The following is a 21818-nucleotide window of genomic DNA, read 5'->3' as shown; positions in this document are numbered from 1 at the left end:
AGTACATATTTTTGGTTCTATTTTATAGTTTAAAGTTAAGTTTAAGGTAAGAAACTGTGTTAAATAGTATAAAAACATTAAAAAGATACTGTAGAATTAATTTAAATATGTTTTTTAATAAAAAAAACTTGATGATGACAAAAAATTGTTATTTATATGATAGATTTTTTGAGTCAAATTGAAATTTTACTATTGATTCGTGAAAACTCCAGGTTTTTTTTTTCAAATTTCTCAAATTCCAGGTTTTTTTTTGCCTAATTTGTTAAATTCCAGGTTTTTCCAGGTAAAGTGGCAAGTCTGCACTGAAGAGCGTGGAAAAAATACTTGAGTTTACATTTGTTAAACAAAAATTTTAGAATAAATGTCGCAAACCATTATAATGCATGAATCAGGTAGGTGTCAAATATGCACGAAGGGACACTTTTGCATGAGGTGTCATTTTTGAGGGGTTGAAACTATTTTTTTTTTTTTTTTCTATCGCTGTCACCCTTAACCCTTACCCTTCGACAGTACTTTGTTTTTTCTTAAGACTTTTTATTTTTTCTTCCTTTATTTTTATATTTTTTACTAAAACTGTTACCTCTAACCCTTGGTCAGTTTTTATCTTCTTTTTCATTTATTCATTTTTTTACTATCGCTGTTACCCCTAACCCTTCAGTATTTTTTTATTAACTTTTTTTTAACCTAGTGCAAAATGACCCTTTATGCATATTTGACCCGTAGCCGCATATATCGTTACTTCAATACATGTTACTAAATTACTTATACCATTAATGTCAAAACAGCTAATGAAAATACTGTTATAATAAAAAAAATAATTGTATTAGGCTCAATGTAAGTTAATAAATACCAGGATTTCTTGAGTACGCACTGCCGGTTGAGTACGCATTTTTCCGTGTGTTCAAAGTGCGTACTCAAGTGACAGCTTACTGCACTTGTTACTAAATTACCTTTATCATCTAAAAAACATAAAAAAATATAGTAACAACTAAAATCACTAAAAACTGACAACGAAATTGCTGTTGACGGATTCGAGCAGTTGCTTCTCGTTCAGCGCCATCGACTCACCCTTCCTCTTCTTCACTCGCTTCTTCTCCAGTCGCTTGCAAGCGTACATCTTTCCGCTGCTCCTGACCTGGCACGCGCACACCTGCAAGTTTTTGAAAACAAATAAAAGTTTAATACACGGTTAAGATAGAAAAGAAAAATGAGACTGCTTTAAAATTACGATGGTATTTGATAGCGATAGTGAGATTTTTTCACCACAAAAAATTGTTAAGACCAAGTTTCACCAGAAATTAAAAATCGCAAGTAATTCTTATAGTAATCAAATTTTCGTTTAAAATTTTTTTGGGGAATTTTCAACCTTAATTGACAAACAAACAGATGACGACCTCCAGGTATTAGGAATTGTTGAAAATTGTGCTGGGATATAATGCAGGGTTGCCAATTTTTTTTTGAGAAATTTCTTCCAGGCTTTCTGAACTTCTTTCAGGTTTTAAAAAGTACATGTTTTTGGGTCTATTTTTAGTTTAAAGCTAAGTTCAAGGTTAAAAACTTTGCTAAGTATTATAAAAACATTGAAAAGATACTGTAAAGCTACTTTAAATGTATTTTGGAGAAATATTTTGATAATGAGAAAATTTTTTATTTAAATGGTAGATTTTTCATGTCAAATTAAAATTTTACTACTTAAAATGTAAAAATTACTTAAAATTCGAGGTTTTCTCAGGTTATTTTAGCCTTGAATTGTCAAATTCCAGGTTTTTCCATAACTCCAGGTTTTTTTGCATCCCTGATAATGGGACACTCTCCTTGTACTTTATAAATCGACTTAATATTTTTATCATAAACTATTAGAATTGCTTTACACTTTAAAAGTTTTAAAATTATAAGTAAACTTTAAGATATAAATGACCAACGTTATATTTTACGATGGGTTCATAATGGAAGGTTCAAACACTAAGAGGGAAAAATAATAATTGAAAAAACATTAACTTTTCTTAAAATTTTCAAGCAATGCTCATTTCACACCGTTTTTTATTTAAGTAATTCTATCTAGGAATTTTTATTAAAACTAGTTTCTATTTTTTACTAAAACGTGTTGTTTTAAATAGTGATGTACCGGACTCACTATCCGGGTCCGGGTCCGGCCGGATATTGCCATTTTTGTCTGATATCCGGATCCGGCCGGACTCTAATTTGAAAAAAAGTCTGGATCCGGTTCCGGCCGGATTCCAATTTGAAAAAAAAGTCCGGGTCCGGTTCCGGCCGGATTCTAATTTGAAACATAAGTCCGGATCCGGGTCCGGCCGGATCCTAACAGAGATCCGGCCGGACCCGGATCTAGTTAGTAAAAAAGAGCATACTGAAAAGTATTTTTACAGAAACAAACCCTGTGAAAATTAATAAGAATCATTTTCGTCAGTTAAAATTAAACACCTACCGTGATTGGCTCATTTTGTACATGTGACTAATTTACATTTGTTTACATTTAAACTATAAATAAACATTTTATGAAATGCAACTCTTTACATATGTTGTAAAATTGAAAACTTTGGAATGAATACTTGCATTATTTATTGTTAAAAGTTGAGCTAAGAGAATATTTAGAGTTAATACGGTTGAATGTACGAGCCAATGAGAATCATATAACGAAATGTTTCAAACTAAATACTGATGCAACAAAACATCAGAACATGACAGGCAGTTTATATGTAAGCAGTTAGTTAGTTTAGTGTGTAGCTTGAAGCAACAAAATATCTTGAACGTTTTTGTGAATGCTTATTGTAAGTAGTGTTTTGTCTTAAAAGTGAATATTTCAACAGGTGTTTAATTGTTTAAATGTTTAAGCCAGGTTTATAGTTTAATAGTTTATTAAAAAATTTACATTTTCTTTTTTACTAAAAGTTTTTTTTAATTTTTAGTTTTTTGTTTTAAGTCTTTTGATATAGATTTAAATAGCTTCCAGTTTTTAAAGTGTTACCAAAGTAATTAATAATTTTGTATATGCTAGTATTTCTTGTTGTGTTTTATATAAAAGATTCATCACTCAAAACTGTGGTGTCTGATTATAGAAAGTAGTCTCAGTTAGAATTCAGTATTTGTTAGATATTAATTAAATAAGGTAGGATTTAATTATGATGGGTAGTACTAATAATTTAAGTGTACCACAAACAGTCCACAACTTTACTACCAAATTGTCAACCTTTGCTAGCTGTTCTACTGATTATTAGATTAAAGTAATTTTTCAGTTTTTAAAAACCTTATTCTGACTCAGGCTTGTTTATACTCACTCTAGCTAGTTTTATTGACTTAAACAGTGGCAACCCTGCTAGTTTGAAAATTTTTGGGAGTTTTAGAAAATCTTGGACTGCCTCAGGCTAGTTTAGTTTTTTATAAAAACTCAGGCTAGTTTTCTTTTAGATTTTGAATGAGTTTGAGCTGATCCAGTTTTCAATATTTTGTAATTTTCTAGTGTATTTTCTTCAAGAACTTAATTTCAGATTTATAATTGTAAATAACACCTAAATTTGTAAACCTTGAGGCTAGCTGTTCAACTTATTATTAGATTAAAGTTCTTTTTTTTCAGTTTTTAAAACCTCATTCTGACTCAGGCTAGTTTATTCTAGTGATGTACCGGACTCACTATCCGGGTCCGGGTCCGGCCGGATATTGCCGTTTTTGTCTGATATCCGGATCCGGCCGGATTCTAATTTAAAAAAAAAAGTCCGGATCCGGTTCCGGCCGGACTCTAATTTGAAAAAAAAGTCCGGTTCCGGTTCCGGCCGGATTCTAATTTGAAAAAAAAGTCCGGATCCGGTTCCGGCCGGATTCTGGTTTGAAAAAAAAGTCCGGATCCGGGTCCGGCCGGACCCGAAATTGTGGGTCCGGTACATCACTAGTTTTAAAACATAATCACTTATTAATTTTTCGCTGTTTATTATATCACTTCTGAAAATATGATGTACCTAGCTTATTAAACTTTACAGAAAAAAAAGATAAATAAACAGTTCTATTCTTCTTCACAAAATACTTAAATAAAACTGACTATACTACATAAGATGATTAGATTTTTCAACTATAGTTTATACTAAAACGTCTTTAAAATCCAATAAAGCTAATAGCCTAAAATTTAAGCATTTGAAAGTACAAAATAGTTAACTTGTTTTTTTACTGTCCTATTCAGGTTTTATCTATTTTCAGCAAAGTCTTTAGATTGAAATTTAAAACCAACTTGATAAATTTATTCTAGTTTTTTGTTTTTCTAATCTTTTTCTGTTTTTATAAGATAATTTAAAACATATAAATTACTTTAGTTTTCGTTCCATGTATTCTTAAAACTATTTTATATAAACGAAAAATTCAAGGTTTTATGAAGTAAATGTAAATATAAACACTCTGATCTGTTAAATACTTTAAAAAAGCAAAAAATTATATTTTAAATAGCTCAGTTTTACTTTATTGAAATTACAATAGCTGTTTTACATTAATGTTATCTTGCTGCTTATTGAAAATATAATATTGTTTAAAATTTTATAAAATTAGTTGTTTAAAAAAACTCATAACTATTTAGCTTTTTTTAAATACTATTTATTTGGCAATGCATTAATTATTTACATTTTTAGAAAATACTTTACAAAAGTTATCTGTACTAAAACTATTACGAAAAGTTTAATATTAAAGTTGCTAAAAGTTGAGAAAAAAAATTGTCTATTATCTTATCTTTTAACTTTATTCAAAACACCGCCATTAGTTCAATTATATAACGTTTAGACGTACAATCAATTAACATTATAATTTTAAAACTTCTAAGCTAAACCAATATTATATATGCGTTTTATATAAGGTAATAAGTACAAGTAAACACATACTGAACAGTTATTACATTAACATAGTTATTAGTACACAGTACTAATATTACTCTGTAATATACGCATTTCATAACCGTCTCATTGTTTCTTTGAATTAATATAATTTCGTTGCTTTAAAAAACCCATAAATGCCTAAAGAAAATAAAAACCTCTAATATAATAAACATTAATTTAAATAAAATAGTTGATGTCGAAAATTACAAACTAAAAAACCGTTTAATATTAGTGTAATTTTATTTATATAAAGCTAACTAAAATAAAGTTTACCTACCAACATTTTAAATAAATTTATGTTAGTAAACAAGTATTTTCATTCGTCTACGTTTAATTTCAATAAACAACGTTATAATGTTATTTTTGTGTTTGTCACGCACTAGAGGTCAAAGTTTAATTCATTTTGTATTTTGTTTATTGACTTATTGTTATATCAGCAAAATCAGGAAAGTTCTCAAGTTAAAAACTAAAACATTTCAACAATAGTTTCAAGTTATATTGTTAAAAAGCGTAGGTGTATCTATATTACATTGAAAAAATGTATTAGTTTTTCAGTAAGACAAAAATATAATGAAAAAAAGACTTGTTCTTTTAAAATATAAATGTTACTTTACTAAATTATATTAAAGTTTTAATTCTAATAGTTTATTTAAATCTCATTGAAGAAGGGTTTTGAACCTGAAAGCGTTTCAAACTTATATGATGTGATTAGAAATTTGTAGATTTGTTTAATAGTTATTTGCCTTAACTAAAAAAGAATGCTCAATTTACTGGGATGTAAACAGCTTATTCAAAAAGATTTTTGTAAATTTGTTTAAACAACCATTAGATTATTTTTTCATTTAAATATTAATTCAAGATTTTTCACTTATTTTCAGACTGCTTTAGATTTTACAAAATTATACAAAACTGCAACATTTATTTTTGTTAAACACGATGAAAACTGTGATTTATGTTAATTATTACATAAATGGAATAAAATTTAAAAAACTAACCTCTCCGAAGCCGCCTTTGCCCAGCACCCTATACTGCCGAAACGTGCTTTTTGTCACGGGCTGCCTGTTGGTTGAACGCATGTGAGCAAAAACATATCATAAAATATAAATCATAGTTTGATAACAATAAGTGAAGTAATCAGTTCAGTAGGAGTACTGTTTAAAAAAACTAAATCAAAAGTTCAATTAAGAAAACTGAAATTAACAATACGACTTAATAAAATACAGCTAGAACTTCAGCCGTATTTAGTAAAACTTGTGCGAAATATATAAAAAATACAATGAGTGCGTTGCGTGTACCTAGAACAAATCAACAAAAATTATCACAACGGAAACAAAACACGTTCAAACTCGATACTCGTTATTTCGCGCAACTTCGCTGTAAATCGATAACGTATGCAAGCTGTCGGGATTACAAGCAATCACTTGAATTGCAAAATTCACCGGCTCACGGAACATGCATCGGCACGTGTTAGCAGGCCACTCTGTCGTGCTGTTTACATCGGCGGGAGAAACAAAAGCAGAAGTTTCCAGCAATTAAACACTTTGAAGATATTCAGCGACAGTCGAATCGCATTAATATTTCATTACGAGATGAAAATTTACCTGGGTCGCTCCACAGTGAGTGCTAGGTCAGCTTTGTCTTAAGCGATTGAAAATTTTGAAGAGTTTGTTAGCTGACATCTTGAAAGCATTAGATTTGCTCCGTGCACATTAAACTGGGTCACTTGGAATTTTCAGTTTCGATATTGAACAAACCAAAACGGCGTTTCGCTGTGTTTGTTACGTTTATTGCGATGAATAGTCAAGTCGTGATGCTTGTTTTAAAGCTGGATCTTAACTGTTTAAGTCAGCAAGACTTTCTACTTAATAATGCAAAAAACTGTGTACGTAAAACAATTAAGCTTATTTAAAAAAGACTAAATTACAAAAACTTTTTAATCTTTGAGGTTTTAAAACTAAACAGGCTTAATTTCTAAACCCAGCCTTGCAACTTAAATTTAATTTAATTTCAGTGAGTTGAACAGCAACTAAGTTTATTATTAATATTGAACATAAAATAACTTAATTGACTTAAAAACAAAGTCTTTTATAGCAAAATAACTTTTTTCCAACAATTTAATGCAACCTTATACAAATTTTAAAGTATCTTTTATTTTCAAGTATTTAATACTTCTTTTAAAATATATGAAACGTTATTGAATGCTATTAAGTAAAATAAAACAATAAATCAGTATTTTTTAGTTTATTGAAACACTTTTTTTTTCAAAAGTGTTGTGAAAAACTAGGAAAAATTGTTAATATTTCAAGTATTATTACTTTTTTTAAACGTAAGTAAATCATATGTTTAGTTAATTAAATAAAACAAAATCATAACAATATTTCAACAAAAGTTACAAGGTAGAAGTTTTATAGAAAAATAATTTCATTTGATAAAAAACTTTAAAATATATTTTACTTAAATTAAATTGATATTATGATAAAGACGTAATAAGCAAAAAATCTACATTTTATTAAGGTAGAAAAATATTGTTTGTTGCTATTTTTAACTTATTACATTATCTTATTGCGTTATATTTATTACAAATCATAAAACTAGTTTTTAAACACAATAACAACATTTTTTTATTTAAAGACCTTTTACAAAAACAATTTTAATGACATTGGCAGTCAATAATTAACTTACAAGAATAAATTTTGCTATTCTAGTAGAAATGAGTATGTCTAGATCAGTTAGCCTTTTTAAAAGCTGTACACAGTAAATTATTGGAAAATAAGTTTGTGTCCACTAGACTACAAAAAATTAAAAACTATTAAAAAATATGACTTTCTATGTTTTGAGTGCCTAACGTTTTAGTAGCTCGTAATTATTTTTATTATTAGCTTTTTGTTCTAATGGAAAAACACGAAAAAAACGTCATTTATAACTTTTTTTTTACTTTTCTCAGCTTTCTGGGTACAGTAAACTAATTTCTGAGCACACTACTATGCACACCGTGATGACCACTGACCTAGTTGTAAGCCAGATAGACATTAAAGTCTAATTATATACGGAACAGATTAAATATTTTACCTTAACGGAAGAAATTATAGAACAAAAAATGTTTGCATATAATATATGAGTTATTAAAATTTATCTTTAAATTTGTTTGCTCAAATACTAACTCTGATTTAAATAAATATTCGAAAATAAAGTTCTTATAAATATCAGAAATATAAGCGTATATAGGTCGAATACTGTTGTAAAGCTCATAAACACTAAAAAAAATCAAAATGGTTTGTAAAGCATTCTAAAACTAAAACATGATATTTATACAATCAAGAAACTTATAAAATATTTATTTTAAGTAGCTAGCTTGTCAGTTTTTCAAGAAAACTAACTATTTTATGATTGAGTTTATTTTAAAGTTATGTAACAAACTGTGTTGCAATAACTAAGGCACATATGACTAAAATGTAAACTACAGGAGAATAAATGGAAATGATAATGTATTCTTATAACTAGTTGTTTAAGAAGAAAATCCCAAGTATTTTTTAAGGAAGTCAATCATACAACAAAACAATTGATTAATGATCATAGTTACATAAGAATTTGTAAAATTTGAAATTTACTTAACAATTTGATAAATTCTAAGCAGGCTTTAGTTTTAATTCATAAAAATTAAAAATCAATATCGTTATTACGTTTTATAAAACTTCAACACATTACAACAACAAAGCTATTTTATTAAGTTTTACCAATACTAAAATATGATTAACATTAAAACTAGTTCAATAGTTACACAACTTCGTAGAATTAAATAGCAAATACAAGTTAAAACAATTGTATGTGACATCTATGCATAATTACAAACTAAAACGTCTTAAGTACATTACTCATCTTTAAACTAATAGTTGCTTAGCATAAACACAACTATTTGTTAATTTTCAATTAAATTATTTACATTATACAAAATATTCATTACCAAACAAACTACTAGAAAATTATTACTCTTACAAATTAACTTGAAAAAAATTCATGAAGTGTATAAACGATTAAAATTTTTTTACAACGACTAGTGACGACATAATTTAAGTAATAATCTAATAATAATTTTTAGGTGAAGATTGTAAATTATATATTTTTTTACAAAATTAACATTAGATCTTTAAAAAACCTATAAGTAAAAAATGCTATAAATCTAGTGACATTTAATATTTGCACAATATCTGAAAACTAAGATAAGGTAATTCATTTCAGTACAAGTTTAAAATAAACTTTTCAAGCTTTATGTTCTTATAGTTTTAAAAAGTTTCTAACAATGTTAGTTGAACGTTTTTTAAGCTAAAAAATACTCTGGGATTGATATTTAAATGGTCTCAAACCTTTCTGATGTATAACTTTAGGTTATTCATGGAATGATTAAAGTAAAAGACCTTTTTTATAATTAATTTCTTAAAATTCTCATAAAGTATATGAAGTTATGTAGACTTACATTCTAAGTGTAATAAACATAGGGGCTTTACGAGCTAAAACCCACTCGCACTTTATAACAGCTTCTTCTACAAGAAACCTATTAAACCTTTAACCTTCTTACCATCAAAATACTTAAAAAGGTAAGATGATACCAAACCTAGTGTGAGATACAAGTAAACTTTGACAACGACAATCTACCACAAACAACAAGGATTTATCATCACTTTTCATTGCGCGTGACAAAATCAGGTAAATTAAAATGACACAAAAAAGGATACGAATTTCGCTTTAAAACTAAAAAGAAAACAAGTTTCGCACACCAAAGCTGATTGAAGGTGAAAAAAAATTGTTTTGACTTCAATTCTGCCAACAACAGCCAGTATAAAATCGATACGGCAGTGGAGCGAGGGTTTCAGTGTGACAGTTTGTAAGGCGGCAAGCAGCGCGCTGACAACGAAGCGATAAACAAAAAGAAAATTCAAAGATCAATGCTGGCGGCCGAGATGTGAGACTTTTTGTTTTCATCGGCTAATTGCAGCGTCGCAACTTGTGTAGCAAAAAGAGGTGGCTAATTTCGTTTACTTTTACTACGCTGCGCTTGTATTTGCTTGTTTTGATTTACTACGCGCAGGCTTTTCGGTTTATCGATGCGCTGACGCATAGGCAACGCAAATAATAAAACATGATGAAATCTACAGAAATTGTACAACATAAATAAATCTTTACAGCAAAATCTAAACTGTCTCGAAGTTAGATGATATTTACCAATGTTAAAGATACCGATTTGTAAGTAATATAAAGCTTTGAATTTTTTACTTTTTAAAGTAATTTAAACAAGTTTAAAGTCATAGTAAAGCAACACGGTTATAAAAATATTATCTAGCAAATAAATAATAACTTATAAGCACATTTATTTTATTAACAACTGAAAACATTTATTCTAAACTTTTTATATTATGAAACACTTCTCAAAGCTTACCTTTCAAGCCATTTCCATTGGAGATATCTTGAAAAATATATACCTTCAACGAACTCATTAAAGGGATCTCCGCTCAAGTATGACTTGATAGCCCTAGGATAATATATATTTATACTTAATAGTAATAAGTATGGTGAAAATTATGTAATTTGAAAGTATGTTATACAACTTGATCCAAATATAAACCAACTAACTACACAATTTTTGCTTTGTAAATTGACGCAAGTAAATTGCATATTTCTAAACATATCTCGTTTTGACGTCAGTATTAAAAGGTAAAAACTCGTAGCGCTGATAAATATGCGTGTTTACATTATTGAGCAAACATAGATGACAACTATTACATAACTACCAGAATTAAAATGCTAAATAACGTTTTGAGAATATGTCTTTTTATTCTTTTAAGTAAAAGATACGATTAACAGTGTGAATTTACAACTAATTTAAATTCATTAAAAGCACAAAAAAATATAGTAAATTGTAGCGACAAAAATTAAAGTTTTAAGCTACACTAAATAAGAAAGACACGAAAACCGTAGAAGAAAGATTCAATACAAATCATTAACAAACTTGAGCGCCTCGGTGAAAAGGTCGGGAGAAACCTCCTGCTGTTGCTCCGTGGCGACCTCGTCCGGTTTCAACCTGTCCCTTATCCGTACGTGCATTTCGTCGGTGAGGGCGCACGGAAAATTCGACTTGTCCTTTTAAATATTCAAGTTGCATTGAAAAGTAAGGCGGGAATTGGTTGCTTTTAATTGTTAAATTAACATGTATTTATTTTGTTTATTATTTTCTTGCTTAAATGTGTTTTTCTTTACTTTTAGTGTTGTCTACTTTGTATACGTTAGTTTTTGAATGTACAGCCAATTTCAGCTGATATCGGGCCTATTAAATAGTTATATTAAAGAGTGATGTATCAAAAGTAAACTAAAGGATAGGTATAAAATTTATTTCATGCTAAAACTAAGTCATTATAACTCAATATGAATTTTTTTTTTGTTGGAAAACAGTTATTGAAATCTGTTTTTTTGGCAAAACTGCTTTTATACCGCAGCCGTTTAAAGTTTTGAAAACAATTAAAGGAGTGTGGTGCTGGTTTTAATTCCACGGCATAATTGTTTACAAACAAATAATAACACTTCCTAGTGTTTTTATTCAAATAACACTCCCATTCAAGCTGGAACTCATAACCAACCTTAGAGCATTATTTTACAACAACCTCTTACATAACACAGCTAATTTTGTCTAGTATAACACCTAAATGTCAACGGACGGAACAAACACGTATAAAAAATATTTATAAGTTATTGACATTATTGACGTCATAATCGACACCTGAAGACGAAAAAAACCGTATAAATCAAATAGTTGCGTATATATTAGTGCACCAAACCTGCAGTTTACGTTATATCGTTTTAACATTTTGTATATGTATTCTTATAAGTCATCTCTAAAATAAGATTTAAAATAAAAAAATAAACCATTATTGACTTATAAGAATACATATACAAAATGTTAAAACGGTATAACGTAAACTGAAGGTTTGGTGCACTAGTTTATACGCAACTATATGATTTATACGGTTGTTTCGTCTTCAGGTGTCGATTATGACGTCAATTTTTTTTTTTTACTTTAAATCTATTTTTAGAGACGACTTATAAGAATACATATACAAAATATTAAAACGATGTAGTGTAAACTGCAGGTTTGGTGCACAAGATAAAAATATGAGAATGTAAGGATGCAAATACTTAGCTAACTATAGAAACGTGAGAGACCGTCCATTGTTTATTGGCATCAGAATTTATGAGAAAGGTTTTCGCGAAATTAAACAATCGAACATAAATTTATTCATAATGAAAACAAAATAAGAGCATGTTCCTAGTTTGATTTTAAAATATAAATAAAATTTTCTTTAGTTTATTACTTTTTATTCTAAAGCAAATAACTAACCTTGAGGAACTTGTTGTATACTTGCATGGCGAAAGGTCGACGCTCCTCCGTCAGCGCGTCTTCGCAGTTTCTCTGCAAAAAATAAAACAAATGACTACAGTTCGCACAACAACAACAAAAAGGCTGCGTTCGTATGCAGTTGACCTCGCGCTTCGTTTCTTTACCGGCTTTAAATTAGACGTGAGACTCTGAGAGTAAAGGTGATGGAAAGCAAAACTATCTAACTTGTTAATCTCATTCTTTATCATTTTTAAGTGAAGCTAACATTGTTCTTTTAATACTAAAATCAATTTTTTCATAACGAAATAAATGTTCTAAATCTAGTCAGGTTTAAATTTGCATCTTTTTAATCATTTCAAAATACTTCTGAAACTAAGTTATAAACAATTTAAAGATAAAAATGCTTAAATAAATAACAATTTATATACTCGACTTATTGTAAATTAAGTTTGTATATTTTAATCAAGGATAAAGTTTCACAAATAAGTTTAAAAAGCTACCAAAAATTTTAAATTGTTTTTAATGAAAGATAAGTTAGTACTGCTCTACAAATTTTTATTGCTAAACTGAATAATTTTTGTAATTAATTGCTAGCCGAATAAAATTACAAGTTAAACTTTAAATTTTTAATGAATTGAAAATTATTAGATAACCTAGTTTATAAATTCATTGATTAAGCTGACAATTTTTTACTCTATCTATACCAGCGGTTCTTAACCTTTTTTTCTTATTTTAGCCTTTTAAGAAAGGTAGTTACCAATTTTACCCCCAATAAAAAATTAAATTTTAGTAGTTTTGAGAAAGAAAATTTTTTTTTTGAATTTTGAGCTTCAAAAATATAAAAAAGATTAAAGAGTTTATTTGACTAAAAAAAATATAGTTATACTAAATTATAAATTAAAAATACAATTAGTAAAAATTAATTAACAACTTGTAATCAAAAAAGTTTACCCCTAAATTAAGGAATTCACCCCCAGGGGTTTAAGCATCACCCCAGGTTAAGAATGGCTTATCTATACTAAATTATTTTTATGATAAAAACAAAATTTCATGTTGTTGTAAATTTACCTTTTTACAAGCATTTTTAACTTTTTTACAGAAGTTAGTTAGGATTTTGCAATACAATGTCAAAATTAATTTTAATTTTTTTTTTAATAACATAACAATATCAAAATTTAATAAAAGTTAGTTTAAAGTAGTACTAAGCTTTATTTAAAACTGCACGAGAAACAATTTAGATGCACAAACAATCATTTATTAAGAAAGCATGATTTTATTTGAAATTAAATAAGTAGTGTTGTGAACTAACCATACATTCTTGACATTCATGACAAGTCTTGTAGTGAGGCTTTGTAGAACAAAATTCTTTAAAAAGTCTGCATCCGATGGGTTGAATTTCACAGATGGATGTGTAATCTTTTTCTGTTTTAAAAAATTATAATTATATACAAAACTAAACCAAAATAAATAATTAAATTATAAAGAATAATCGCAAGCTTTCAGTAAACTAAATATACTTAACAATTTTATATTTCAATAATGCTTTACTAAAATTTAAATTAGCTTTAAAATACTTTTAACAACATAATAATAAATTGAATTGATAAAATAAGAGCTTCAAAACTATGATCAAACTAAGACTCGATAAAAAGGTATTTATATAATTTGACAAACTATATAAAATTAAAATAAAATGGTTTAATTAAAACTATGTGTTGTCCTTTTCGTTTTATTAAATATTCTTATAACTTTTGTAGCCTTTTTACAAAGTATACAAAATAGCCTGTAAAAAGTGATCTACTTAAATCACTTTTTTGTCATAAAAACTTAAACAAAACAACTGTTTAATAAAAATATAATTAAAGTAATGTAATAAACTACTGTATCTCAAATGTTAAGAAATTATACACTTTTTAACAGAATTTTAACTAAAAATTAAAAACATATAGAATGCTTAAATTTTTCTTTGCATAGAAATACATTAAAAGAGTGAATTACATTTTTTGTTTCACTTTGTAAAGTAAATTTATTTTTACTATATTTCTATGTTAACATAGAAAAATTACACATTTTTAAAAGTTAATACGATAATATTCTATGGTTTGATAACTGATTTAAATAAGATTTTTTAACGCTAAAGGTTACTAAACAAATTAGTATTATAGATTGGTTTCTTTTTATAATAAGACAAATAAGGTTGTCTACTTTAACAATAAAAATAGTGTTTTTAATAAATTCTAAAATAAAAAACACTATGAAATCAAAATACAAATTTTGTTTCAATCAGCAACCGAAGACCTCAACAGCAAGCTACAGTTTTTGAAAAAAATATATATTTTAAGGAGAAAATATTTTCTCAAATAGCTTTACTAAGGTTATATAATAGTGTTAACTAAATAATAGTGCACCCATTATTCTTTAGAAGCCAATAAAAGTTTGTTGTTTGTTAGCAAAGGTACTTTTATAAACTATACACACTTATAACTTTCCGTAATTCGTCTGTTTGGCTAATGTGTGGGAATCGCAACATTTCTTTCCATTTCTTACTTTTACCTTTTCTTTTCCCACCACCACCTATAAAAAAATAATTCTTGTTTAGTATTTTTATATTTACATTACTATAACTATTAAAATAAAACATTTAAAAGTAGAATAGATACACCTTAAATTTAAAAATAAACTTTTCTATTTGTATGTTAATTTTTGAAACCTTCTTTCTTTCTATTTAATCTTAGTTAGTTTTTAACCATAAAATTTTCATTTTCTATTAAACTGAGAGAAAAACAAAGTAATTTAAGATATAAAAATTTTATACTTTTTTAATATTTACTTTTTAAATATGTAGCTATTTTTCATTTTGTTTCAAATACAAACTCATATTCATAATTAAAACAAGCAAAAGGTAACTGTAATGAGACAATTTCCTAAATATTAGAAAATAATTCAATTCTGACATACTAAAACTGCTTTAAAATTAAACTTAATGTATATGTGGTAAAAGAACTGTTTCGAACACATTAATATAAATACAAACCAAATACTAATTAACTTAAACTTAAAAGTAAATTAGTTTAGATTTTGTTTTTTAAGTTGTGTGACTGAATAAATCTATAAGTCATTTATAAATAAGTATTAATATTACATACAGGGATTTCATAAATATTTCAAAACAAAATTCATTTTGTAATGGAAACTAAAACTTCTTTGTTACCTTTAGGGTTAAGTATTAAGTAAAAGGGTTTTATAACTTCTCAATAAAAAGGTTCTTTAAAGAATTGTCAGCTTTTGTACTACTAAAGCTTTTTTTTAAATTTTACATAATTTTTCCAATTTTTATTAAAAACTTAGTATGTGTATATTTAGATACTGAGTTTTCCATTGTTTACTGGTGAAGTGAAAATTCTGTACATTGTAATTTTTATGTCTTTTTAATTTAAAAACGTAGCATTAGTTTGTTAATATCAGGATAACCACTCTTTAGGGGAAAAAAACCAGCATGAGTGAAAGTCCAAATTCACTATAAATTAACTACAGTCAGCCTGAGTCTATTAAAAAGTGTAAAAAAAGTATTAGCACTTTAGGTGCAGTTGTTTTTAATACAGTGTGCAGTGCATTGTGCACCTTCGTGTGCACAAGAAAAGTTTTGTCAAAAAAATTATTTAAATAAATGCATAATCAGTGTTTTTTTTTCTACTTTTCAACCAACTATTTATAGTTATCAATATATGTTATGTATCTATAAACTCAAAGGTCATAGAGAGGCCAAACATTTTTATATGAAAATTAAAAATGGCTTAACACAGCAATTCTTAACCTGAGGTATATTAAATAGGGGTAAACTTCCTTTAGAATAAATAAATCCTCATTTACGGGGTAAATTTTCATTATTACAAGTTTTGTAAATTAATGTTTATTAATTGCATTTATAATTTACAAGTTAGTATTTAACTGTAATATTTTGTAAATTAAATAACCTCTTTAATTTTTTTTTTCGATTAATAAGCTTAAAGTTCAAAAAAAATGTTTTTTCCCCAAAATTGCACACTATTTTGTATATTGGGGGTAAAATTGGTAATAATTTTCCAAAAAGGGTTAAAAACAGCTGGCTTAAAGTATATACCATATAGTGTTTTTTATACAACAAAACAGTTTTTATTAAATTTTGAGGTATAACCAGTTTTGTAAAAAGTTTCAAATACAAACAGATTAAAAAAGAAAATTTAGAAGCAGGTTTTCTTTAAATTTTAGAATTCATTAAAAATGTTGTCATTCATTTTTAAAACAATTTACTTAAAATTTTAAGAAAATGTTTTTGTTAATTTTATAAACAAGTTGTAAAAACCAGTTTTATGAAAAAAATTAAAATTATGACCAATATTAAATTGAATCAATTTTTCTATTTAATATTAACTAACAAAACTCAGCAACTAATTCAAAAATATGTCCCTATTGTTTATATTTTATTAAAGATCACGTTGATAACTTTATAAACAATTGCTCAATAACTGTAGGAGATATATTTTTATTAGTGAAACACTCAATTTTTGTTGTTTTAGTTTGTTCCTTCCATTAGAAACCTATTGAAGTATCTAATTTTGATCTCTTAAATCTAAAAATCTTTAATCAAATTCAAGTTTGATTGTAAAAAATTGTAAAAGACATCTGGTAGCTTAGTTTTTAATGTTTAATTAACACTAACTTTTTAAAACAGTAATTTATCCCTCCTTCATTACTTCATACTAAAAAAAATTATGTTGTAACAGCTAGTAAATGTTAAGTATAAAGTTTGGATAATGAAAAAAACTTTTTCTATTGAAAAGACTTAATCTAATTTTTTTTAAGTTGTATTGGGTATTTTTGAAGAATATGTTGGCTAAAGCTGTCTGAATTTTTTTTTATACACTTTGTTGATTTCAATCAAGTTGTTTAATATCTTTTTTTAAATCTACTAAATCTATGTTTTCCAAAAATATATATACATGTATGCTGTGCTTATTTGCAAAGTACCTTAATCTTTAAAGTTTACTAAGTTAATAACAAAAAAGTACAAAAAAATACTTTTCTTTTAACATTTTTTTCTTTGCAAAATATCTCAAAAACACTAAACTAACTGCTTTGTTATAAAAAACTCAACTATTTAAACAAAAAACACTTTGATTCTAAAATTATGCTAGATAAACGTTTGTGTATATATCAGTTTCACTATGGAAGTGTCCTTGCTACAGATCATCAATACTAAAAAGCTTACAAAGTCTGCTTGTTCAAGTAGGTAATTGTTCAATATGTTAATAGAAAATTTTTGCAGTTTTATAAAGGATATTTTACTAATTTATACCAGGTCAACAATTGGAAATAAAATTAAATACTTTTGTAAATTTCTAGGAAAATTTTGGAATTTTTTTCTGACTTTTAAGGACTTATAATTAATTTTTACCATTTGAAGGCTTTGGAAAATTTTGTTAATTTAAACTGACAAAATTTGACTTTTTTTTTTAATTTTACCAAATTTCCTGACTTTTCCTGACTTTTTTTCAAAAACCCCATTTTTTCCTGACTTTTCCTGACTTTTGTCATTTTTTTCAATTTTTCCTGACTTTTCCTGATTTCCTGACTTGTCCTGACCGAGTGGCAACCCTGTTAATGGTTAATTTTGTATTTTGAAAGATTACTAAAATTTATCTATGCAAAAACCCTTCAAATAGCTTTAAACCCAACTGGCAGAAATTTCTGTTGTAAACATGATTTTAAAATTTAGTTTGAAGTTCCAAATGGGTTAGATACTTGGCTTTCTGAATGAAAATTTTAGAAAAAAAATTATGTCCAGTTTCCCGTCTCTGAGGTGTATAATGCACAGTAGTGTGGATGCATGAAATATTTCTTATCTTGCTCAAAAAAAAATTTGAGGTAGATGAAAATGTTAGATGCAAAATAAGCATTGTTCTGTTTTACAGATACTAACAAGTTTTAATATGTCATGCAAATATGTAGGTAAACTAATAAACCTTTAAAAGTTTTATATTTTTTGTTCAGTTGAAAAGTTGTTTGAAAACAATCATAAACAATATTAGGTGTATTTTTGGTCTCTATTTTGAGACTCAAATTTTGTAAGCAACTATACATGTTATTGTAAGGCAGTTGTCATTATGACATTGGGGTAAAGTGATTTTTTCAAGGCAGTTCCATTATAAATGAAGACACTATATACATAATTATACTAAATAATTATAATTTTATAAATCTAACTCATCATTTTTGTTTAAAGCTTTTTACAAAAGTAATAACATATTAAAGGCTAAAATAGTCTGAATTTCTATAAAAACTTACTTATAGTTTTTACTTGACTCTTTTATATAAGAGCCAATCTCAAATTTAGTTTACAAAATTCATTCTACTTTTACCACTCTTATGCCCTTAACTGAAAACTAAAAACAATAGTAAAATTAAAAATAAACAAACTCTTTATCATATTAACTCTATCTAAATTTATAAAAGTTCAAGAGCTTTAGATGTGTCAAAAAACAAAGAAAGTGAAACTAATAAAACAACTCTAAGACGATATGAAAACAATAGAATTAAGGGCATAGGGGGGTTCCGCTATTTTCTTTACTAAAAATAACATTGGACCTTATAAGAAAACTTGAAGTACAGACTACAAGCCAGTTTTTGTGGAATTATAAAATTTTATTTAACTTTTGAGATATTTTAATTTTTATAAAAAGTTTCCTATACAATCGTATGGACCGCAAATTTTTTGGGGTTAATTTTCTTGGAAAATTAAAAAATCACTTAAAATCTATCTATTCCTTTATTTTTTGAGCTAGATACCTCAAACTTTCAGGAAACGTTTCTGTTATAGTTTAAAAGACTTTGAGTTTTGAAATTTTAAAAATATTAAAATTTTAGATAAAAAAAACAAAAAAAAACTTGTTTTTTTTTATATAAATTTAATTTTTGTAAATTAAAAAATTCCTGCAATCCGTCTTTTTAAAATTTAATACACTTTCTGTGAAAATTTGAAGAAGATTGCTTAAAAAATAAAGGAGGAGATAGATTTTTAGTGAAATGGTCTTTTATCGAGTTTTTAGTTTGCGCCTTGCGTAGGAACCTATTGAGGTCACCAACTTTGATCGCTTATATCTCAAAAAACACTTTGAATTTTTTCAAGCGGTCAAAAATGTCTGAAACTCACATAAAACTCTATAAAATAAGATCAACTTTTAAAAATCAAGGTGGACCCCCCTATGCCCTTAATATACATATTATTAGGGGTTTTGCAAAAAAAAATATTTTTGGTAACTTTTAAAAAGGTTCCAAATTGTTTAAGGTCACAAAAAGACTTTGGTTTGGTTGGTTTACCTATAAGCTTGCTTCCCAGACCTTTTTGAAAAGAAAGCTCCAAAAAAATAAAGTCTTCTTAGCTATAAAATGTTTTACACATGGTAATTATCACAAAAACAATGTATGTAAAATTTGTTACAGTTTGAAGAAAGGTTCCATTGAGGCTTTTTTAATTTACTGAATTGTTTTGTTATTTTTAGTAAAATACAGTGTTGTTTTTTATGAATCAAAAAGTGTCTCTGAAATCTTTTTTCATACTGTCTATAAGTTTTACACATGGTGTTTTTGTAATAACGGCAAGGCTGTTTGGTCCAGTGGTTCACGACAGTAGATTGCAGTCCAAACGTTACGGGTTCAAATCCCAGTCTTGCTTATTGTCTCTGGGTGTTCAGTCTATAGTCAGTTTGATTTGACTAACAGAGTAAACAAAAATATAACAACACTATAATTGCTACATATAAAACAATTAATAACTAAAAACTCAAAGGTTGCAATTTTAGCTCCAATACAGCTTACATTGGGATTGTTTTCTAAAAATGTCTGGGGAGCAAGCTTAGAGGTAAAAAAAAGCAATTTATAAAAACTGCTAGGAACCTGTGTAGGGGGTACCAAGAAATGTAGTGAAAAAAATTCAAAATAATACAACCCTTTATTACTAATAATTACATAACTTAAAAAATTTACTCCATAAAAATAGTTTGAGATTTAAAAAAAAAACATCTAAACAAGCCTGAGACAGTCTAATTTTTTCAATCATTTCAAAATTGCCTAAGCTATCCTCCTGAATAGCCTGAATGTTTGACAACCTTTTTAATTAATCACAGCATGTTTCTTTTACAAGAAAAACTTAAATCTTTATTGTGTTTAAAGTGTATACTATTTAAATTCAGTATCATAAAAAGATATGTGTAGTTTTTCCATATCCAAAAAAATATTTAAGTTAAGTTTAGTTTTAACACAATAACTCAAAACAATACCTTCTCTGGCTTTCAGATACACAGTGTTGGCCACAATGTTCTCCAATTCCATGTCCATCATGCTAGTTACAATCGATCACTACTTCAAAATATTTACTTGTCTAATGTATATATTTGCAGTGGTCCATTCATGGAAATCTGTAGAAGTTGTTAACAGCCTTGTTTCAACACTTGGGGTGTGGTATGCAATTCACCACTAAAATGAAGCTATCTTATCTCAAAAGCTGCTTGCTCCAGCAGTTTTGATGTTATGAGCCATTTTCGCTGAAACAAGTCAAAAGCGAAAAAAAACCTAAAACAAGCTATTTTGTATATTTTTTACTAACTTTGTTCACATAAACAAAAAAAAACTATTTTGATTCCTTGTTTTACACACTTAAAGTAATTTGATAAAAACAAATATGCATAAACCTTTTTATTTCATAAAAATCAAATTTTGCAGAGTCATATAAAACTGTTATAAGTTTTAAGTAATTTTATTAGATGTTTTCTGTTTCCGTATAAATAAAAAGTTTATAACGATATATAACTATACCTACATTTATTGTGATATTTTATTTAATACATATAAAACCCGAAGTAAATATATTTTAATAAAATCTGTTTTAAATCGTTTTGTGATTTATAATTCAGCATTAACTAAAAGCAAACATAATTACTATAAACATTAACCGTTAACAGTGCACGTATCTTATTTTTATAGTTAATATATAACAACAAATATTAAAATAAGGTTTTTAGGCCGGCGGGCCATACGTGTAAGTATCTAGCCTTGGTGGGCTGGAGCATTTTAAACTCATTTATTTAAAGAAAATTAGTCAATTGTCTAATTCATTTTGAAGATTTACTAATTCTTTGTGAAAATATTTTACTGTGTTTCAATTCTCCAAAGACTTTTTTTTGTTATTCATTTAAAGCCGACAATTTATAGTGTAAGTTTTTAATTTTGGCTTTAAGAGCCGGATTTAAAACCTCACTGACTTCTACGTACACTTTGTAAACATTAGCGGGCCGTACGTTGCACTTCCTTAGTGTAAATTAAAAAACAATATTCTTTTTACGTTTCACGATTTATAAAAATGTATGTAAACTTTAACTAACGTTAACTTAAACTTTGGGTATTTTATTAACTAACAAAATTAACCAAAACGTTAAATTTTTTTAACTTTTATTTCTATGAATCCAGCTAAGTATTTATTCTTTTGCTGTTAACGTAAATCGTAAGTTTAATAAAAGTTAAAAATCAACGAG

The 21818-nt window shown here is 27.0% G+C and overlaps 1 protein-coding gene across 2 annotated transcripts in view; it reads right to left on the bottom strand.

Annotated features, from left to right (window-relative positions):
* The window catches only part of LOC145831245 (G protein-coupled receptor kinase 6-like), a 38213-nt gene extending 17445 nt beyond the window's left edge, over positions 1–20768 (bottom strand). For both annotated transcript variants that reach the window (XM_082938403.1, XM_082938405.1), the window contains exons 1-8: positions 20568–20768; positions 14731–14826; positions 13562–13674; positions 12253–12324; positions 10870–11000; positions 10300–10392; positions 5864–5927; positions 1010–1150 (exon numbers count right to left, since the gene is read on the bottom strand). In XM_082938403.1, coding sequence (XP_082794529.1) covers positions 1010–1150; positions 5864–5927; positions 10300–10392; positions 10870–11000; positions 12253–12324; positions 13562–13674; positions 14731–14826; positions 20568–20628 — 771 coding nt within the window. In that variant the 5' untranslated portion in view covers positions 20629–20768. The remainder of the gene's footprint in view (positions 1–1009; positions 1151–5863; positions 5928–10299; positions 10393–10869; positions 11001–12252; positions 12325–13561; positions 13675–14730; positions 14827–20567) is intronic.
* Positions 20769–21818: the final 1050 nt, after the last annotated feature.

This window comes from Thalia democratica, chromosome 3, assembly GCF_965202585.1.
Source record: "Thalia democratica chromosome 3, ktThaDemo2.hap1.1, whole genome shotgun sequence".
Lineage (NCBI taxonomy): Eukaryota > Metazoa > Chordata > Thaliacea > Salpida > Salpidae > Thalia > Thalia democratica.
This window is presented reverse-complemented; position numbering and strand designations above follow the sequence as displayed.